The 21,937-nt window shown below is 40.6% G+C and overlaps 1 protein-coding gene across 9 annotated transcripts; it reads right to left on the bottom strand.

Moving 5' to 3' along the window:
* Positions 1 to 15,684: 15,684 nt before the first annotated feature.
* LOC122026406 (transcription factor bHLH76-like) lies at positions 15,685 to 20,413 on the bottom strand. Of its 9 annotated transcripts, none has more exons than XR_006124140.1 (10): positions 19,917 to 20,408; positions 19,513 to 19,560; positions 18,601 to 19,420; positions 18,313 to 18,522; positions 18,146 to 18,211; positions 17,991 to 18,059; positions 17,820 to 17,891; positions 17,553 to 17,744; positions 16,968 to 17,257; positions 15,685 to 15,963 (listed from the first exon to the last, which is right to left on the bottom strand). XR_006124140.1 is itself a non-coding variant. In XM_042585138.1 (10 exons), exons 3-10 carry the CDS (start codon positions 19,533 to 19,535, stop codon positions 17,144 to 17,146), a joined length of 1,566 nt encoding a protein of 521 aa, XP_042441072.1. In that variant the 5' UTR covers positions 19,536 to 19,560; positions 19,917 to 20,173; positions 20,276 to 20,413; the 3' UTR covers positions 16,693 to 17,143. The 9 variants fall into 9 exon arrangements, 8 of the variants coding, with proteins under 8 accessions (XP_042441072.1, XP_042441071.1, XP_042441073.1 ...); XM_042585138.1 differs by lacking the exon at positions 15,685 to 15,963 and having other exon boundaries at positions 16,693 to 17,257; positions 19,917 to 20,173; positions 20,276 to 20,413; XM_042585137.1 differs by lacking the exon at positions 15,685 to 15,963 and having other exon boundaries at positions 16,693 to 17,257.
* Positions 20,414 to 21,937: the final 1,524 nt, after the last annotated feature.

The following is a 21,937-nucleotide window of genomic DNA, read 5'->3' as shown; positions in this document are numbered from 1 at the left end:
CCTTTTAGGATATTTTCCATCCTTTTTAGGGTCTTTTCCATTTTATCAAGTCTTGACCTCAAGACTTGATTTTCTTCCCATAAATCCTTAGTTTTTTATTTTTCATTAAGTTCATGAGCATTTCTATTTCTAGGCTTATAACTAAAATCCTTAGAGTTATTGCCTAAATTCTTATCTATCTTCCTAACCCTAGGTGTGGTAGTTTTAGCATGAAGAGTCATGTGCTTTTCTTGAATGGCATCATGCTTCCTATTTTTATGGTAAATAGTATTAAAACGATATAAATTAGAACTAGCATGCTTTTTACCATTATTTAAAGGGGTAGGCTCAATAAATGATACCTTTCGTTTTACCTTGGAGGCTCCCCCTTGATTTGTGCTTCCTTCTTGAGCCTTGACCGCTTTCTTCCCCTTGGGACATTGACTTTTATAATGTCCCTTTTGGTTGCACAAAAAGCACACAATGTACTCCTTGCTCTTCTTTATTGAGGGAGTGGTCTCTTTGGGCTTCTCCTTACCCTTTGGTGTCACTTGACTCTTTTTCTTGGCCAATTCGGGGCACTTGCTCTTGTAGTGCCCATGTTCCCTACACTCAAAACATATAATATGATTTTTATTGTTAATTTGAACATTTATACCTTCATGTGTAGGGATGGCACTTGATCCTCCATTTGATTTAGCTTGACTTGTGGAGGTGGAAGCTTCTTCATCCTCTTCTTCTCTTGACCCGGATGTGGAGGCTTCTTCTTGCTCCGGTGTCAATGATCTACACTCCCCCTCAATCCTAGAGGTGGAGGCTTCTTCATCTTCGTCTTGTGTATGGAACAAGGAGTATGCCCTCTCCTTGCCCTCTTCATTGCATTCCTTTGAAGATGAAGCTTCTTGGACTTCTTCTTCGGAAGATGAGCATCTCTCACCTTCGGAATTCTCCTCCTCTTGGTCTTGCTCCAATGAGTCACCCTCTTTGGATTTTTCTTGGATTGGTACAGTGGAGGGGATCTCATGAATCTTGGCCAATTTGCTTCATAGCTCTTTGGCATCTTCAAAATCTCCTATTTGCTCCAAGATGTTGCTCGGCAATAGATTGACCAAAAGCTTGGTCACTTTATCATTGGCCTCACATCTTTAGATTTGGTCTGGGCTCCACTTGCTCCTTTTGAGAATTTTGCCCCTTGAATTCTTTGGAGCTTCGAAGCCTTCCATTAGAGCAAACCATTGCTCTATCTCCACCATTAAGAAATTCTTGATCCTTGATCTCCAAAGATCGAAGCTCATCATTGTGAATGGAGGAGGTACCCTTGTGTCGAATCCAAGACCATCTTGGAATTCCATTTGAAGTTGAGCTTGATGATGAAGTCTTTGACTTGATAGAATTTGCTCCAACTTCTACACCCTCTAGCTTTGTTGCCCCTTCCGACGATGATTCCGGTGAAGAGCAGCCTTGCTCTGATACCACTTGTTAGGACCAAAATGTAGCTAGAGGAGGGGTGAATAGCTCGTCGCGCTCCTCGTGTTCTTCGTTGCTTGTTTCTTCAATGATGTGCAGCGGAAATTACAAAGTAACACACACACAACGCTAACTTTAGGATTTACTTGGTATCCACCTCAAGAAGAGGTGACTAATCCAAGGATCCACACACTCACGCACCCTCCACTATGTAAACACTCCTTTTCGGTAACTACCGAAGGCGGAGAAGCCTTACAACACTCTCAATACAAGAAGAAAGCAAGGGAAAACAAATACAAGAAATATCTTACAAGATATGCAATGAAAACCATAACCCTAGCTTTTTCTTCTTGTTGTAACTTGCCTCTTGACTTGGACGTGCCTCCAAGATCCTTCAAGAACTGGCGTGAGAGTGGAGAGGAAGGCTGTGGAGAACTTCTGTGTAGAAGAGAATCGAAGCCGTAGAAGTTCTACTGAGAGAAGCGCTCGCCAACAGCTATATCTTGCGCCAACGGTCGGATCCCGATCGATTGGATTGCTCCCAATCGATCGGGGAGGCTTTGGATCGATCGGTCGATCAATCCAGAGCACCTCTGTGCTCTCGGGAAATGCCTGGATCGATCGGCTGATCGATCCAGGGCTTATCGTGTGAATCGCACCTCCTAATCGATCAGCTAATCGATCGGAGGCTCCCAATCGATCGGCTGATCGATTGGGAGGCTTTTTGTTTGCGTGACACTTCTCCCCAATCGATCCACTGATCGATTGGGAGGAGGCTTGTCGCGGGGACTCTCCCAATCAATTGGCCGATCAATTGGGTATGAGCCAATCGATCGGTTGATCGATCCAGCCCTTGTTTTTGCCCAAAAATAAGTCCAAAGTCCCCTAAACCAACATCTGGTCAACCATGACCTGTTGGTACATCATGCATAGCATCTGGTCACCCTTGACCTGCTAGAAACCCCTCACCAAGTGTCCGGTCAATCCCTTTGACCTACTTGGACTTCTCCTCGTGCCAAGTGTCCGGTCATCCTTGACCCACTTGGACTTGTCTCCACTAGGTGTCCGATCAACCTTGATCCACCTGGAATTCCTATGCCAAGTATCCGGTCAATCCCTTTGACCTACTTGGACTTCCCAACACCAGATGTCTGATCAAACTTGATCCATCTGGATTTCCTGTGCCAAGTATCCGGTCAATTCCTTTGACCTACTTGGACTTCCCAACACCAGATGTCTGATCAAACTTGATCCATCTGGATTTCCTGTGCTAAGTATCCGGTCAATCCCTTTGACCTACTTGGACTTCCCAACACCAGATGTCTGATCAAACTTGATCCATCTGGATTTACTGTGCCTGGCTTCACTCACCAGGACTTTCACCTAGCTTCACTCACTAGGATTTCTTTCTGCCTAGCTTCACTCACTAGGACTTCTCATTTGCCTGGCTTCACTCACCAGGACTTTCACCTAGCTTTACTCACTAGGATTTCTTTCTGCCAGCTTCACTCACTAGGACTTCTCATTTGCCTGGCTTCACTCACCGGGACTTTCCATCTGCCTAGCTTCACTCACTAGGTCTTTCACTTAGATTCACTCACCAGGATTTTCCTTCTACCTGGCTTCCCTCACCAGGACTTTTACCTAGCTTCACTCACTAGGATTTTCCTTCTGCCTAACCTCCCAGTTAGGACTTTCACCTGGCTTCACTCACCAGGATTTTCCTCCAGTCTACTTGACTCTCCTTCACAATCTCACCACATGAACAATTGCACCTGCAATCTCCATGTCTTGTCTTCATGTATTGTCAAATATTGAAACCCAAACATCAAGACTCGAGCTTGATCCAATTCAAGCTCAGTCAACCAGGTCAACCTTGACCTAGGGAATATTGCACCAACATGTTCTAGTGAGGATGAAACCCAATTAGGGGTGTTAGGCGTAGGTCCATTTTAGGTCCATTTTGGATCCCTAAACTGAGACCTTAACTAGATCATAGTCTTGGACAAACAAGATCTAATTAATAATACTATTTTATTATTGTGCTAACTCTATTTTGAAGGTTATATTTTATTTGTGGACTAACATGTTTTATAGGAGTTAAAGAGAAAAATCAGCCTTGGTGAACAATGCTCAAAGCGTCTCCTAGTCAATTGGAGGCACCCTGGACAATGGCGCGTAGGCGCCTCCTGGAGGCACCTCGGATGTTGGTCGAAGACTCCGCGCGAGAGGGCGTGGAGGCACCTCGCATGCCTCTGGAGGCGCCTTAAGCTTGGTGCTAGAGGCATCTTGGAAGAGCGTTGAAGGCGCCCTCCAAAAGATAAAAAACTGAAGGTTGCGGAGCTTATCGTGACCGAGGTTTGTGAGATAAAGTTTGCTCTTGGAGGTGACTTGGACGAGGCTTGGAGGCACCCTAAATAGCCTATGAAAGAAGGGTTCAACCAAGCTTTCAATACAACTCAATTACAACTTCAATATGCGACCTTTCGAGTTTCCGGCTGCTTCGACTTCGTCTGTCTGCAGTGCTACGACACTGCTTCGCCCGACTACTGCTGAGAACCTATCCAACACTGAGCTCGATCAGATCTTCTCAAAGTGTTAGGTAACGAAATTTTTTTTGTACTTAATTTCTGCATAAAGGAAAGTGTGATTTGTTACACTTGCCCTTGTTTTTCTATTGTACTCGATGCTCTCTTCTGACGGTTTTAGAAGATAATTATAGTGAATTGTCCATCAATATAGTTTGAGAGATCGTAGTTCTTGAAGTAGGAGTCACTGAAAGCTCTGAACCAAGTAATTCCTCAAGTTAGTGTGTTCTTGCTTTTTTAGTTTCTGTTTTATTTTCACTGTGAACTCGTTTTCAAAACCGAAAAAAGGTTAACTTTTTAAATCACATGATTTACCCTCCCCTCTCACGTGCGGTACGATCCTACACTTTCCTCTAAAGTAGTCCCTCTTCATCGATACTCATCTCACATGAACTTTCTTTGTCTTTATCTTTTTGGTAACTTACCCTTAGTACAAGTTCGGTGTATGCTTCGATCTCTAATTCGGATGACAACAATCATCCCACGTCGCCTTAAGGTTCTTGTGTTTCGCTGGTGTTGGCCTTTTGTCCTTATCTTTCTCATTCAGTTTTGAGCAGTTATCTTTTACGTGTCCTTCTTCATTATAGTTATAGCATCTTATTCTCCTTTTTTCTCGAAGAGGCTTCTTAGCCCGTGACTTGTTAAAACTGTTAGACTTAAAAAATTTAAAAAATTTCTTACCATATATGTTCTTTCATCTTTATCAAGGGATGCGTCAAAATCCTATTCATCTTTCTTAGCTTGCAAAGCTAGGTTCTGACTGTAAGGAACTAGGGCGCTAAACACATGAAAGCGCAGCGGAAAACGTCTAGTTTCTATCCAGAAAATCCATGCGAAAGGAAACTATATACTAAGTTTCTACATGAAAAAGAAGTTATACCTTTGTTGCGTGCCCTTCACAATCCCGACAGCAACATTTCTTTAGATGCGGATCTTGGCGCGATCAAGTGGTCACACCTCTATAGTATCCACACGAACAATCCTCGTTTGTCTCACAAACTCATAAAGTGAAAAATGAAACAACCAAAGGTTGTGCTAGCAACCCTTCTTGGAAGTTTTGGCCAAGTGAAGAGAGGAGGAAGAAGAGCAAGAACACCAAAAACTCATCATGAAAATGAATCCAAAAACCCCTTTTTATATATTCATGAAATTACCTTATTCCTTAATGTCAATTGCCTTAATTGACATTAATATTTGTCTTCATCCAATGAAAACAATGCATGAGCAATTCAAATTGTTCACTCTTCATCCAATCCATGAGCAATTCAAATTGTACACTTCTCTTTCTTCATGAAATCATTTAATGAGTCAAACTCATTAATTATCAATCCAATTGACTCAATGAATCTAATTCAAATTGGACTCAATCTAATAGTTGGATCCCATTGAGTCTAACTCAATGAGTCTAATTTGAATTAGATTTAATCCAATGATCCATCATATGAATCCATCTCCATTGACTTTTTCTTTGTGTGTGACACAATAGGTTCTCGTAACGTTGGCAATGTATCCAAATCAACATTTACATACATAAGCAATGAGTGGCATCTAGCAAGGCATCATTGCTACCCAAGTGACAAAAATGTTGAGATCCGACTTAACCTTTCCGTGACTATTATCTTGTATGACTCAATCCTTCTATCCTTGATATCTAGATTGATCAATAAGACATAGAGCGTGTCATCCTCTTATCAATCTTTGTGTTTCTTAATCTCTAAGTAGACACACTCAATCAAATAAGTTCAATATCGCATATTGACTCATTTAAATATGACCATGCATTCTTGCGTCCTACTAATCAAGGGACCCATAGATATCACTTCCGTTATATGGAAGGGATAGATCCCATTTACATCACTCACATCCCTCCGCATAACTTATTGCATACACAGTGATCGACTTTATGGTCCACCCTGTTATGGGTGATGTTTATCGATATCAAAGTATACAACTTCTTATGTAGGGAACCGTAGTGACTTCAGGTCTAAGGACTATTCATACTAATAGTCATATGAGAATGTTTATGACACTCATATAATGATGCATGAAACATTCTCATGGCGGGTTATTCAGTATATATTCTCTAATATATACTCATGTGTCAACCTGATATCTCATATCCATGACTTGTGAGATTAAGTCATCCGTTGACCTACATGCTAGTCTCAACGCATTAATATTGTCCATGGATATTAATGCTTGATTATGAATAGTTAAGAGTAGTGTTATATATATATATATATATATATATATATATATATATATATATATATATATATATATATATATATATATATATATATATATATATATATATATAATATCTCACTATCAATTCAACCAATTGATATGTTGTATATTAGAACCTCCTACTCTAAGATATTATTATACTTATTCATTCCGTACTGAATTGAAGTAAATATAATAACCAACTTTGCCTTTATTAATAATGAAATATGATATAAAAGGAGCCATTTACAATCATCTCATAATTAGTATTAGGACTAATATTAACACTGACTTAGTTCCTTTCTTTGTCCTGCACACCGAGACTAGTGTAATTTGAAAGTAGAAAATAGACTTTCTAGAGTACTTACCTTGAGGCCCTTGGAGATATAGTAGAAGTCTACTATAGATGCCCATTTCGGTGTTCTTGGGAACGCATTTAAGGCATACATTTGCGAGTCAATTAGTTACCGTTTCTCCGAGGTTCGTTAATCCGGTGATTAGCTCCTTGATTCTTACGTGTAGATAAGCTATCGTCTCTTCCTTTTCCATCCGGAGGTTGTTGAGTTGATTCCGAAGCAGGTCCTGTCTTACGAGTTTAGCTTCCAAGGTCCCTTCTGTTAGGACCTTCGGATGGCGGCTAGAGAGGGGGGGTGTGAATAGCCGACCCCAAATTCGCGTTTCTTTCTACAAATCAAGTTAGCGCAGTGGAAAAATAACAACAGAAACGTAAATGGAGAAATCAAACCTCAAGCACAGTGATGTAACGAGGTTCGGAGATGAAACTCCTACTCCTCGGCGTGTCCGTAAGATGGACGAATCCTCTCAATCCGTCGGTGGATGAGACCCCGGAAAATCGGCTAATAAACACTCCTTCTGGGTGGAGAAACCTCGCCACAAAGTTCTTGCAACAGCAAGATAGGAGTACAAGAAAGAAAGCAAGAAACAAAAAGCAATACGAATGTAAAAACACTTTGCCTTCTCGTCGACGGGAGTCCATTGATGAAGCAACAACTTCATGGATGCCCAACAGCAGCTGAACCAGCCGAAGGAAGCTCACTCGAAGCTTCAAGAAGTATGAGCTCAGCAAAGCTCAGTAAGACCAGAAGGAACCAGGAAGAAGCAGATGTTACTGTAGAAGCCCTCGACCTCTTTATAACCTGCACCTGCTCACCTGGCGACAGAGTTCTGCGAAGAAGATGGAGATAGCCGTTGTGACTCAACGGCTATGCCTGGACCGATCACCTGATCGGTCCAGGAGAGCCCTGATCGGTCCACAGACCGATCAGGCTAATCCTGGAATGATCAGACCATATCCTGATCGGTCCAGGAGGGATCTGATCGGTCCCTGGACCGATCAGTCCTTTCTCTCCTTTTCCTCTGTGTTGCTTCCTGATCGGTCTCCAGACCGATCAGATAACTCACAGTACCACACTGACTGGTTACTGATCGGTCTGCAGACCGATCAGCCGTATCATTGGATCGGTCACCAGACCGATCCAGGTTTAGAGCTCCCAGCCCTAACCCTACCTGGTCCTGAGAACGAGCTACCGAGCCCTCTCTGACCTAGTCCGGAGAACGAGCTACCGAGCCCTCTCCGACTTCGTCCGGTCCAGAGAACGAGCTACCGAGCCCTCTTTGACCTAGTCAGGAGGCAGTGCCGAGCCCTCTCAGGCCGTCCGGTCCGGAGAGCACGGCCCTCTCGGCCTAGTCAGGAGAGCAGTGCCGAGCCCTCTCCGACTTGTGCAGTCCGAGCAGAGCTCCCGGCCCTCTCGGCCTAGTCAGGAGAGCGAGTTGCGAGCCCTCTCCGACTTCCCATGCCAAGCTTCCATACTTAGACTTCTCCCGTGCCAAGTCTCCATACTTGGACTTTTCCCGTGCCAAGCTCCCTGCTTGGACTTTTCCGTGTCAAGTCTCCATACTTGGACTTTTCCCGTGCCAAGCTCCCTGCTTGGACTTTTCCACGCCAAGTCTCCATACTTGGACTTTTCCCGTGCCAAGTCTCCATACTTGGACTTTTCACCAGATGTCTGGTCAACCTTGACCTATCTGGATTTCCCTTGCCTGGCTTCACTCACCAGGACTTTCCAACTGCCTGGCTTCACTCACCAGGACTTTCCCTTGCCTGGCTTCACTCACCAGGACTTTCACCTGGCTTCACTTACCAGGACTTTGCCGAATCAGGTCGACTCACCTCGGGTCAACCAGGTCAACCTTGACCAAAGATTGCACCCACAATCTCCCAAGTTTATATCAGAATACAACTTTTCTACTCTCGTCAAACATCAGAATAGACCTTTTCTATTCTCGTCAAACATCAAAATACAACTCGAGTCAGGTCAACTCGAGTCAGGTCAACCTTGACCTAAGGTTGCAGCAACAATCTCCCCCTTTTTGATGTTTGACAAAAACCATAAACAAGTTAGGTTAACCCGATAACCTAACTTAGGTTTCCCAATATTCTTCCTTGAACATTCTCCCCAAACTCTAATGTTCTTCCTTGAACATTCTTTGGATATTCTCCCATTCTCCCCCTTTTTGACACACATCAAAAAGAGTGAATCAAGGTCAAGAGTTTATTCCTAATGAAAGTCTCATACCTTTCATTGAAACCCTTAATCTCCCCCTTGATACTAAAGTCAACAATCAACTTAGTGATAATCCCATATCACTCAAGTCTTTAGAGTAACAACTCCCCCTAAAAGTCAACTCCCCCTTGACTAATAGATAAAACTCCCCCTAAAGGTCAACTCCCCCTTGACCATTGCACCAACAATGTCTTGGACAGTTTCAAACCTTTAGAAATCCACAACACAAACTGTGTTTTAACTTTCAGCTGAAATTTCAGACAACACAGTCGAAAATCAGCATTTTGGCACGCCCGATCGGTCACCAGACCGATCAGGATCTCCCTGGATCGGTCCAGTGACTGATCCAGCATCCCCTGGACCGATCAGGGAACCTCCTGATCGGTCACACATGTCGATTTCTGATTTCTGAATTCCTTCCTCCCGAAATTCAGAAACCCCTACAAAATTACAGAAAATTCCAAAAATTGTAAAATTTTGAGGATACATTCCTCATAATATATACTATCATGGAAAAATAGTTTTCTATGAAAATAACTTCCATTTTCAAATCTTGATACAAAGTTTAAAAACTTTGAAATAGTTCAAGTTTACCTCAACTTTGTATCAACTTGCTCAATGATGAATGCTATCACTAGAAAAGCTTCATCAAGGTTTTTCAAATCAATTTTGAAATGATTTTAAACCATTCAATTTAGGACCACAATCTTAGGGCTAAGTGTACATGACTTGTACACAAGCTTTCCCTATGATCCTCCATTTTGAATTAGGCTCATCTAGGTACAAGAACTATGCACCTTGATCCTAACTCATAATCCTAATATCTCACACACATATAAGGTGTATCAAACACATCCAAGTCAATTTTGATGTGAGATATGGGTTTAGGTCATCTTAAGCTAAGTTCTCATGCATTTTCTAAACAACAATTTGATTTCCATATCAAATTATGTTTTTGTCCTTAAATCAAATTAATTGATTATAAATGCAAAAGATGATGACATGGCATATAATGATATCATAAGTAAAAACATGTGCCAATGTCATGATGTCATGGCATAAAGTATGAAACTTAAATAAGGCATGACATCTAACTAACTTAAATATTATCATGACATTTCAAATGATAGTAAATTAACTATAATGTCATGACATGGCATATGGCAAACAATATATGGCAAATAACATATAAAGGTATAAAAAATACCTAATTCTAGCTTTAGTTGCCATTTTTTGATAATTTTGATCATTTTGCCATAAATTCTATATTCCTAAGTGTAATAGATCTAAAATCATATACTAAAGATTTTTAGATCACTATGTGCCAATTAGATTGACTCTAGAAAACTCCTCAAATGTGATTGGCACATCCTAATCACCTTAGGAATAACATTCCATTTCATTTTCAAGGCTTGATTACACCTTGAAAATTCCTAAAGTGCCACCTTTTGCCATAATTAGGTTAACTACCTATTCAAGTAAGATTGGCACACCCTAAACCATCTAGCGTGATAGAATCACGCTCTTAGAAACCCAATACCTATTGGAACTCATTGGGTTCACTAAATATTCACTAGGGATGACTTCCCTAGCAACCCTCCTAATGACCCTCCTAGGCTTTAAAGCCTTGGTCATTTGGGACTCATCAAGATCAACTCTAGGGATGACTCCCCTTGTGACCTTGGTGATGATCTTTCTAGCCCTAGGTCTTGTTCCATAATCGAATAGAACATTATGATAAGTGGGCTTGACCACTTGAGTCTTAGGTTTGTGACCCAAACCTCTCATGTTCTTGGGCTTTGATTTTTGACCCTTAGACCCTTGAGTTGACTTCTCTAAATTCTTAAGGGTCTTTTCTAAATTATCAAGTCTTGACCTCAAGACTTGATTTTCCTTTTCTAATACCTCAAGTTTTAATTTGTCATTTATCTTTGAGGTATTCCTAGGCATATGTCTAGTTGTTTTGGGATTTCTACCTAGGTTCTCCTTAGCCTTAGATGAGTTGATTCTAGGGTTGGCCTTTCTAGAATTATCCTTACCTAGGCTAACATGTTTGGCATCTAAGCACATGTATTGATTTCTATTGTTATCATGCCTATCTTTATTGACAATTGCAACAAAACTACTATTAACATGTGTCTTATTCAAATTGCAAGAATGTGCCTTAAAGGTTACCTTAGGGTTTGCCTTAGCTCCCCCTATCGATGTGCTTGGTCTCTTGTCCTTGTGAGGTTGCCTCCCCCTCGGACATTGACTTCTATAATGTCCCCTTCGCTTGCATTGGAAGCACACCACGTGCTCCTTGCTCTTGCGTTTCGGGACTCCGGCTTCCTTGACCTTTGGTGCCGGTGGAGTCTTCCTAATCCTCTTTGGACATTTACTCTTGTAATGCCCATATTCCCTACACTCAAAGCACATTATATGTAATTTACTTGAAATTAAATCACTTGAGTTACCTAGGGTTGAGGATGGATGTAAGCTCTCTTCTTCATCCCTTCCGGAGGTAGAAGCTTCTTCTTGCACCAATCTTGAAGAAGAACTCTCCTCCTCTTCTTCCATAGATGTTGAGTAGCCCTCAACTTCTAATTCCTTACCTCCATGATGTGAGCTACTTGGCTCACTTGACTCCTCTTCATGACTTGAATTGGAGCTCTCCTCATGGAACTTAGCCAAGTTGTTCCACAACTCCTTGGCATTGTTGTATCCACCTATCTTACACAAGATATCACTAGGTAATGAAAATTCAAGGATTTTCGTTACCTCGTCGTTGATTGTGGATTGGTGGATTTGTTCTTTCGTCCACTTCTTTTTCTTGAGAAGTTCTCCCTTTCTATCCACCGGAGGAATAAAACCTACTTGTACACAATTCCAATTTGCTAGGTTAGTCATAAGAAAATACTTCATTCTTACCTTTCAATACGCGAAGTCGCAGCACTCGTAGAAGGGTGGAATCGTGATGTCTTCTCCGAGTCGATCCATTCTCTAGCTTGTGCTCCCCCGGGTGTTAATCCGACGAAGAGCAACCTCGCTCTGATACCACTTGTTAGGACCTTCGGATGGCGGCTAGAGAGGGGGGGTGTGAATAGCCGACCCCAAATTCGTGTTTCTTTCTACAAATCAAGTTAGCGCAGCGGAAAAATAACAACAGAAACGTAAATGGAGAAATCAAACCTCAAGCACAGCGATGTAACGAGGTTCGGAGATGAAACTCCTACTCCTCGGCGTGTCCGTAAGGTGGACGAATCCTCTCAATCCGTCGGTGGATGAGACCCCGGAAAACCGGCTAATAAACACTCCTTCTGGGTGGAGAAACCTCGCCACAAAGTTTAGAGCTCCCTAAACCCTACCTGGTCCTGAGAACGAGCTACCGAGCCCTCTCTGACCTAGTCTGGAGAACGAGCTACCGAGCCCTCTCCGACTTCGTCCGGTCCAGAGAACGAGCTACCGAGCCCTCTCTGACCTAGTCCGGAGAACGAGCTACTGAGCCCTCTCCGACTTCGTCTGGTCCAGAGAACGAGCTCCCCAGCCCTCTCTGACCTAGTCCGGAGAACGAGCTGCCGAGCCCTCTCCGACTTCCCATGTGCCAGGCTCCCGGCCCTCTCTGACCTAGTCCGGAGAACGAGCTGCCGAGCCCTCTCCGACTTCCCATGCCAAGCTTCCATACTTGGACTTCTCCCGTGCCAAGTCTCCATACTTGGACTTTTCCCGTGCCAAGCTCCCTGCTTGGACTTTTCCGTGCCAAGTCTCCATACTTGGACTTTTCCCATGCCAAGCTCCCTGCTTGGACTTTTCCACGCCAAGTCTCCATACTTGGACTTTTCCCGTGCCAAGTCTCCATATTTGGACTTTTCACCAGATGTCTGGTCAACCTTGACCTATCTGGATTTCCCTTGCCTGGCTTCACTCACCAGGACTTTCCAACTGTCTGGCTTCACTCACCAGGACTTTACCTTGCCTGGCTTCACTCACCAGGACTTTCACCTGGCTTCACTTACCAGGACTTTGCCGAATCAGGTCGACTCACCTCGGGTCAACCAGGTCAACCTTGACCAAAGATTGCACCCACAATCTCCCAAGTTTGTATCAGAATACAACTTTTCTACTCTCGTCAAACATCAGAATAGACCTTTTCTATTCTCGTCAAACATCAAAATACAACTCGAGTCAGGTCAACTCGAGTCAGGTCAACCTTGACCTAAGGTTGCACCAACACCTTCGTGCAGCTCTAGGAACTTCTCCCAAAGATTTTTAGCTGAGTCTTAGCTGCTATTTGATTGACCTATTGGGGCGAAAGAACACTCAGCATATGGAACTCTGCTTTGTCGTTCACTACAAAGTTGGTATTCTTCTTTTTCAACTCTATGATGATCTTTAGGTGTTACAAAATCATATTTGATTATTAAAAGAATTTCAAAGTCTATTCTGAAAAATACCTCCATTCTCTTTTCCCACATTGCTAAATCCCCCTTGAACTTTAGATGATGAATGCTAGATTCGGTCATCATCTCGTTGCTTCAATTGACGGTTAGTCCTTCTAAGGTGGTTGAGATTTGATATCGCTTGTAAGTCTTGACAGTCCGGCTAGAAGAGGGTGAATAGCCCTGCAATTGGAGTTAGAAATTTCTCTTGATTGGAATTTAGCAACACAAATATTAGATAAAAAAAAATAATTAATAACAACATAAAGAAATAAAATAAGCAGAAATTTTTACTTTATTACCATCTAAATGGTTGTTAATTCAAGCCAATGAAAATATCAAAAGAACCTTCTTCGTTGTAGGTTGAGAAGGCTCTTACAAACGTTGACAGCTCAAGAAAATAGCTAAGAATTGATTATAAAAGTTGTTGTGTTGAATGAAGAGGACCAGAGCTCTATTTATAGCTCCTTGGTCGAAATATAATCGTTGATGATATGGCGGGTTCCGAGCACTTGGGCAGGTTTGGGCACCTCCACTGTGGTGCTTTATCTGTTTTACAATGACTCTTCAACGGTTCGATGATAACTTTTTATCCTCGCCCGGGTACCTGGATCGGTCTAGGCCCCTGGAGTGTTGCTAACATGGACTCCCAGAGTTATCCTCGTTGCAACAGGCAAAGGGGCACATGTTCAGTACGAGAGTGGTCTGGGTGCCTAGACTTGGTTCGAGCACCTGGACAAGTCAACTTCATGTTGACTTGTTCAGCTTCTGCTCCGGTCGCTTGGATGATTCTCTAGCCATCCAGAGTTAAGCTCACTCGAACCCAACTCCGGCCTTCTCCTCAAGCTGTCTTCCATTCCGGTTTCTCGTCCTTCGGAAGTGTCGCGCGCATCTTTCTCATCCGTCGGTGTACTCTTCTGCAGCACCTCATCCCTTGGATGCACCGGGCCCGTCAACTCGCTTCCCGTGTCATCCTTCTCGCTAGCTACATCTTCCACTCGACTTCTTGTATTCCTAAGTTCTTACACACTTAGACATAAGGATTAAACACAATAAAACATAACTTAATTTAGTTGACTACATCAAAACTATCCCCAAGTACTTACAATGACTTCACATTTTGCTATAATAGAATAAACACACATATTGCCCTGGGAGCAATGATGCAGTAGTACTAGGTCACCTTCTCAGGTTTCTAGATATCTAAGCATCGAGTCCCAGGTACGATGAATTAACGGATAAATTTTTCGCGGTTGACCTAAGAACGCTAGGTTGATAGACCATTTGCTACAAGTACTTTCTGATTTACCCTGATGGTCGATAAAAAATTTTGATGAGGCCAAATCAATTATCCCAAAATTAATCAACGTAAGTTGAATATCTAATATCAACTATTATAATAATAATAATAATAATAATGACACACATTGCTCCGGACATGGTGGTAAGAAATTTGATGGATTCACAAAGCATCACAATTTAAAATTCAGTTGAGGGTAAGGGCAGGTTTTATAATGAATTTTTTTACTATGAAAGTCAGTTGCTAAGATGAATTATCGTAAGTATTTTTAAATTTATCTGATGGACGAATTAAGAAATTCAATTGGAGGTAAAGGCAAGTTTTATAATGAATTTTTGACTATAAAAGTCGGTTGCTAGACGAATTATCGTAAGTATTTTCAAATTTATCCGATGGACGAACTAGGAGAATGACTCGTAAAGATAAAATACCTGGATTAACCCAAAAAAACAAACACACACACGTATTGTCTGTTGTGACAAAAAGAGGGTAGCATGTCCTTCTCATCTAGCAATGCTTGAGTTGTCTGATAAGCTATGTGACACCAAACTGGCCATGGTGGTTAGATAGTCCACCCATCACCTTATAAATCATTTTGATGACCTAACCACCATCATCATAACCCTCAACCTTTCAACAGAAGTAAAAAGTCAGATGCGATAATTTAGGTCGTATAGCGATAATCCTATCACAAACGAGTATTTCATTCATGTTGATTTCGTAATACGTAGTCATCCCTAGTGAAAATTTAACTATTCCTATAAAACCAAATGATAAGCTAAGGCAAAGTTAACGGGTGTTAGGGTCTTTTAGTGAGTTGAATGGGCCAAAGTGGTAGCCGAATAACTAATGTTCTCGGCCATGTTCTCCATTTACTAACCAAGTTAACCACAAGCAAAAACATAGAAAACACAGTAAACATGTAGTATTTAGACACACAAAAACCCAGAAACACCTTGAAAGTGCATCGAGAAAAAACTTAGCGTAACGTAAACTTGATTCGAAACATCGTAAAAACTAAACTATTCTATTAAAGCTCGAAACCCCACTCGACTGCGGGGACCAAACCCTACTATTACTTCATTTAGTTCTGAAAAAGCACTGCTAGGGGCCTTCAATTGTAAGAGAAGAAATAATTGCATGCACTCAAAACTGAGAACAGCAGCAACAGCAACTACTGATGGTCCAACTCAATTAACAACAAACCTATCACTTGTTTCTTAACCAAAAGACTGAGCAAAAGTCACCAATAACAGATATTAAAGAGTCTTTTTGGAGGCAATTATGTTCATGGTGGTCCAAGGCCAACCACCAGCAGATCTTGGTCGGATCTCCTTCGCGAGCCCCCTTACGATTTAATAGTGAATACACACACGACTCGCCGTGCTTCATTCCATCTGAAAGAATTATTGATGTTGAGGACCACTAGTTCATCTACATGTTCAAACACTTGCACTGGATAATAAATAGAAGAAGACTGGGGGAAGTCTGGTGGAACCTTGTAATATAAATATCTAGTTCTACAAATAATTGCGGAAACAATTGCACTAGGAAAATTCTGATATGAACAATAATAGAACTTAAACAATCAAATAAATAACATAAATAAATAAGCTATAAGCCAAAGATCCATGTTCTACATAAATGTTGGATAAGTTCTCAAATAGGTGGTTGATCACTAGCTATATGCACTTAGAATGAGATAGCATTTCTAAACCTTTATGCTAGGACAGAAGTTGACATAACATAACAACATAACGGATTATAATGCTTGTTTGTTTGTCTAAGGTTAATAGGCATCGAACATCCCAACTTCGACATGCTCTCTCATGCCCATTCAAAGCGCAAACTTCGCTTTGATGTGAATCATCCTATCTTCAGCATGTCCATCATCATCATCATGAGTTAGAGGTACACGACATCATAGTCATAACTATACTTGAAATATATAGACATAATGGATCACCATACTTGTCTGTATAGAAACAATGGACGCTAAACATCTTAGCAACACATGTACTAGTTTTCGATAAGTTCTTCAATACAGATTGGTCACTGTGTTAGATTAATTGAACCATAAAAAAGTGCAAAACTTCGTGTTCAATTCAAAGGGAGGAAAAAAAACAAAGAAGCAAAATGCACTTTACACCATTTGTCATCAACTTCTAATATTTCGGTTTTCTTATTGGTTACACATCTGCTCCTAAGAGTTAATACAAAGAGTGACAAACTTGATGTCAAAGGACATGGATTTTCTCTGCTAAAGTTCCCTTCACATGCATAAAGGTACTGCTAAATCATATAACAAGAAGCAGGAGGTAAACTTCCCTCCTTAAATGTGTACATTGTAACATCGATACTACTGCGACGGTGATACCGAGTGATGAACTTGTATACATACCTCCTATTACCTCTTATCCAGATGATCAAACCCTACAAGCCATACAACAGTTCCGCATATATTGGAAGATATATATATGCACAGGGAATTTTATTGAACTTGAGCATCTAGGTAACCACTTGGTAGGAAGCTAGGATGCATAGGGACTGAGCGTCACCGCATGAATAGTGATCGTTCTATATGGCAAAGTCATCAGCTTTACTATGCATGTTCTGCGGATTGGAAGGATTGGCACCGTATGCCATTTGTGTGATGAGCTCTTCATTCCAAGGGATGTGCATCGGTTGAACCTGAAAAGAAAGTGAACATTTAAATTGTATAAATCTGACAAGGATAAACCTTGATAACAAAAGAAAGAAGAGAAAATGCACACAATTTCAGTATGTGAAGTCGGATTACAAAATATGATTGACTGACATGGTTAACATGGTAGCACAGAAAAAAAAAAACATATAGCACAAACTAACAATTTTCCTTTGAAGTCATTCTTAAATTTCGTATAGTACATTAATACTTATCACTTATGGATAATTAGATTTATTATTTCCACATGGAAAGAAGTATAGGCTCGATGAGTTGGTATACCTGCAGCGGAGATTCTTTATAACCACTTGCTGTCGATTGTGTACTTATTGCTCTCCTAAATGTGTCTGAATGGCTAGCCATTGCAGAAATTCCAGTGTGTACCAAATTGTGCTGAGATGGATATGCTTGTGGATATATCATCTCCGGCGAGAATCCTGTTGCCGATGAGGAACTACCGTGTGTACGTAGAAGCTGCTTGTGTTAAAAGAAGTTTTAGAAATTCCACGAGTCGGCAAAATAATCACATGAAATGGAGCTATTGCTCACATTTTTAGCAAGAAGGCCTTCTATGCCGAAGTCTAGTTGTGGATTCACAGCTGCAAGCTTCATCGAGAGAAACTTAACAAAAGAAATAAGAAAACAAATTCAGTGTCTCGCATAAAGGAACACAAATGATAAGGTTTTGGTCCACTTGATCAAAAATACCATAATGCTTACCTCTACCTGCCTTTGGAGCGACTGAACATAGTTTATGATTTCATCCAGCATAACTGCCTTTCCGGTGACCTACAGGCCATTACAGTTTCATGACAAATTCGGAAACAAAGAGTTCAAATTTCATGATTTTCAATTCAAGTGCTTCTTCAACCTACCTTGCTACAACCCGGCACGAGTTCTTGAAGATACTTCATCCTTTCACTTATTTTTTCCCTCCTTACCTGCATCAATGCAACCAAACTATAAATATTTTTCACAGGTGAAGGAAAAGAGTGACTCGGTAAAGCTTCCAAGCAATTCATCAGAGTAACTAGAACCTTACTCTTTCTGCAAGGCTGTGACTGTTAGTTGCTTGTCCACGCCGTGCTCTAACATGTACGTAGCCCTCCTTGACAAATTCCGAGTTATCTTTCCCATTCTTTTCGATTTGTTTAGAATTGATCTGCTCTACTTTTTGTTTATTCTCAATGTTCTCCTTTGTGGTTTCTGAGGAAGATTGCCGGCCTCCTTGCACTGGATCCCTTTCAATATCCTAGAAAAAACAAGAAACTTTGAGAGTTAGGTACCACAGGCCAATTGCTAACATAGGAAAACAATGCGATGAATTTACCGGTACGGTTTTTCTCCTCTTATTCACTCCACGGTCACTAGACGATGAATTTAAAGCTGCATCAGTTGAACCAGTATTTCCTTCTAGGCCATCTTCAGGAAAAATCACCACACGTGATTCACCATTGCCGATCTGAGAGTTTTGGTCTCCTTGGTTTTTCATTGTGCTTCCATTAAGCGATTCATGATCCACTTGCAGCAATTCATCCTTCTGAACCTGATCCCCAATGCCTTCATTGTTTGAAGGAGCCATTGCTGGAGACGAACTGAAGAAGTTTATGCCGCTAAAATTACCACTACCAAAACATGAGAACCTTGCTGCCCTCTCGACAAAAGCTGAATCAACAGGGAAATGAGGCAGGCTGGTGGGGAAAATTCTCGGTGCAGTCGATACTAGCATCCCTCTGGGTGATATTGCTACTGGTTTTCCAACTGGTATGCTGTTGATGGAGCTCGTGCTTGCGAAATTGCTTTCTCCAAGGGCCATGTTTGGTGAACTAGTAGGGTGGTGGTTCCATTGACCAGGGCTAAAGACCTCCACCATTGGAGTCGAAAGATATGACGATCGAGTGTTCTGATTCATGAGGCCGCCTGCAAGAGAAGGGGCGCTCAGCGGCAGCGGCACCATGCTCATCGCAGGGGTGTTAAATTGCCATTCACCGCCATCATGATGGCTATTCAACACAAACTTGTTCTCATTCATGTCGATCGATGTCTCCAACCTTGGCAGTGGATCTTCAGACACGGCTACAGTAAACGATTTATCCTTACTTTGTCCTGGAAACAAGAACAAGATTATACCTTTATCTTCCACTTCAGATCTGTTGCAAGAAATTTTAAGAATCTCAGCTACAGAATGACACAATGGAGAAAAAGGGGGGGAAAAATACACATCAAAATGGTGAAGCAGTACCCTTTCAATCTAGAAGAGGACATCTATATAGATGAGAGGCGAGTTAAACTACATTGAAATGAACAATTAGCAAAAGTAAAAAAAAAAAAGAAAAAGGGAAAGAACTAATAAATACAGAACCAGAGATTCTTCAGAGGCACTAGGACACTGCTTCAGATATTAGCAGCTTTTTTTATCATCACAAGTATGTGAAATCAACAGGAAAGGAACCTTTTCTAGGAGCTATCACCAACCGATACTATGACCGAATTAAAGCTAAGAATGGCAGTAAATGAGCGGTCTACCTAGGTTTCCCCAATAGCAGAGAAAAAGCTCAAGAACTGAACAAAGACGACAAGGTGCGAGAAGAAATCAAGACGCAAGAGAGGCGAAAAGACAACGCGACGCATAGAGAGAATCCCCACCTATCACTCTATCAGCGAGCAAGACGGGAACAGCAGCAGAACTCAAGCCATCGCATCAAAGATCGCACCTTTTCCCCTACTCGAGTGCCCCGACCCAGAATCCGGAAAGCGAAGATGCCCGCTCGAGATATTCCCCCACCTTTAATCTCCCCGCCTCCGTCAAAAACGCGGCTTTTGCCCTAGAATGCTTCCGGACAAATCGAGCTCGCTCCAATTTGGCCTTTTCCCCCCTCCGTGTCTTCTTCTGCGCTCGCAGGCTAATATCGCGCCGAGGGAGGTACAGGTGCAACAAAGGAGGTGCCCGTGAGGGAGGAGGAGGAGATGAGGAGAGAGAGGAGAGATGATTGCTGCATTTATACCTCAACGCTGCCGCATCAGAGAGAAGGAGAGAGGTTGAATCATCATTGATTGACCACCGCCCAGTGCGATCTACGAGCGAAGGGGGGCAGAGGAAGAAGCACCATCGCCACCGTTCTCTTTATTCCAAGGAAATGTGTTGCCTTTTTATTACTTTGCTCTTGCTGCTCCCTTACTTAGAATTTTACCGTTTTTAAAAAACCCATAGACATTTTTAATTAATACCAAAACACCCTCTATTTTTTTTTAATTAAAAACATAATATTTTTAAAGATGTGAATGTTTTTTCTTCTATTTCATAATTAATTAATTAATTAATTTGATTATATGAAAATTAAATTAACTGAAATTGGTACGTGGTCGCCGTCACCGGTTCATTAAGAGACCAAAATGGTCAAAATTGATGGACCAAATTGGGTGGTCGGACCACACCCAAAGCCTTGATTTGGACATGCTAACCTCTTGATTTGACCTTCATCATCTATCATATGCGGGGGTTTATTTAGGTGGATAAATATATAAAATGAAGATAATTTTATAAATAATTATAATAATAACAATAAATGTGATTGACTATATGGGTACTTCTATGTTATTAGATTTTATTTTTTATTATATCATTATTTATATTTAAATAAAATTTATTTTATTTTATTATTGTTAATTAAATTTTTTTATCTTCCTCATTTGATATGAACATTTATTCTAACTGAATCATTTATTGGTCGTTTAAATATATATTTCTCAAAATTTTCTTTTAATAAGTGCAAGACTTTCTTTCTAATAATTTTATTTTTTATCTTGTTCATCCTTATATGTTCGCGCATCCATTTTAATATCTTATCTTTACAACTCAAATGATTTATAGTCAAGCAAATTGAATCTACAATTGTAGCTAACTGAATCTGTAATTATAATAGCTACGAAACTGTAATTGTTACAACTAGGTTGAATCTGTAGTTGTAATAGCTATAAAATCATAACTACTATAACTAAATATATAATTATAACAGCTATAATTTCATAACTGTTACAATGTGAATATTTTTCAACATATTAAGTATATGTTGTAGTAGTTATAAAACTGTAGTTACTATAACATATATAACAACTACAAAATTGTATCACGTCCGACTAGTTCAAAATTTAGATAAAAATAATAATGAGAATAGTACTAAGTGTAAGTGTTGATGGGCAAATGTATATGATTGAACAAGGAAAAGAAGACTGTTTTGATAAAAAAAAAAAAAATGGGAGTATCTTTATGATTAAAAACAAAAAGGTGTCATTTTTAAACTTATCGGCTTTTGTAGCATATTTACTTTAATTGTTTACTAAAAGTCTGTCAAAATATAAAACATTATCTATTTATAAATCTCCTCAATACATTGTGGTACTATAATATCGTTACTAGTAACTTCATTTCTAAATAAAGATTTTTAAAATGAACCATTAAAATAGAATAGTTGAGGAACGTTGAACCCTAAAGGTGGAAGATTGGAGTCTGAGCAGTGGAAGATGAAAGCAACTTTAAGACAAGGTTCTTTGATAAATCATTCTTTGTTTTTTAGTTGGTATCGGTTTTTAGTTTACACTGATTAATTTTAGAATAATCGGTCTGATCCTATGAAAATTTCTCACTAATCATCAGGATAAATCAAGAA

This window comes from Zingiber officinale, chromosome 10A (assembly GCF_018446385.1).
Source record: "Zingiber officinale cultivar Zhangliang chromosome 10A, Zo_v1.1, whole genome shotgun sequence".
Taxonomy (NCBI): Eukaryota; Viridiplantae; Streptophyta; class Magnoliopsida; order Zingiberales; family Zingiberaceae; genus Zingiber; species Zingiber officinale.
This window is presented reverse-complemented; position numbering and strand designations above follow the sequence as displayed.

Coding starts and splice junctions, on each gene's coding strand:
- LOC122026406 (XM_042585138.1), bottom strand. CDS start 19,535: ATGTCCTCTTCTAGATTGAAAGG. Junction 17,892..17,990: donor CGCTCCAAAGGCAGGTAGAG/GTAAGCATTATG, acceptor TCTTTTGTTAAG/TTTCTCTCGATGAAGCTTGC. Junction 17,745..17,819: donor AAGGCCTTCTTGCTAAAAAT/GTGAGCAATAGC, acceptor TAACACAAGCAG/CTTCTACGTACACACGGTAG.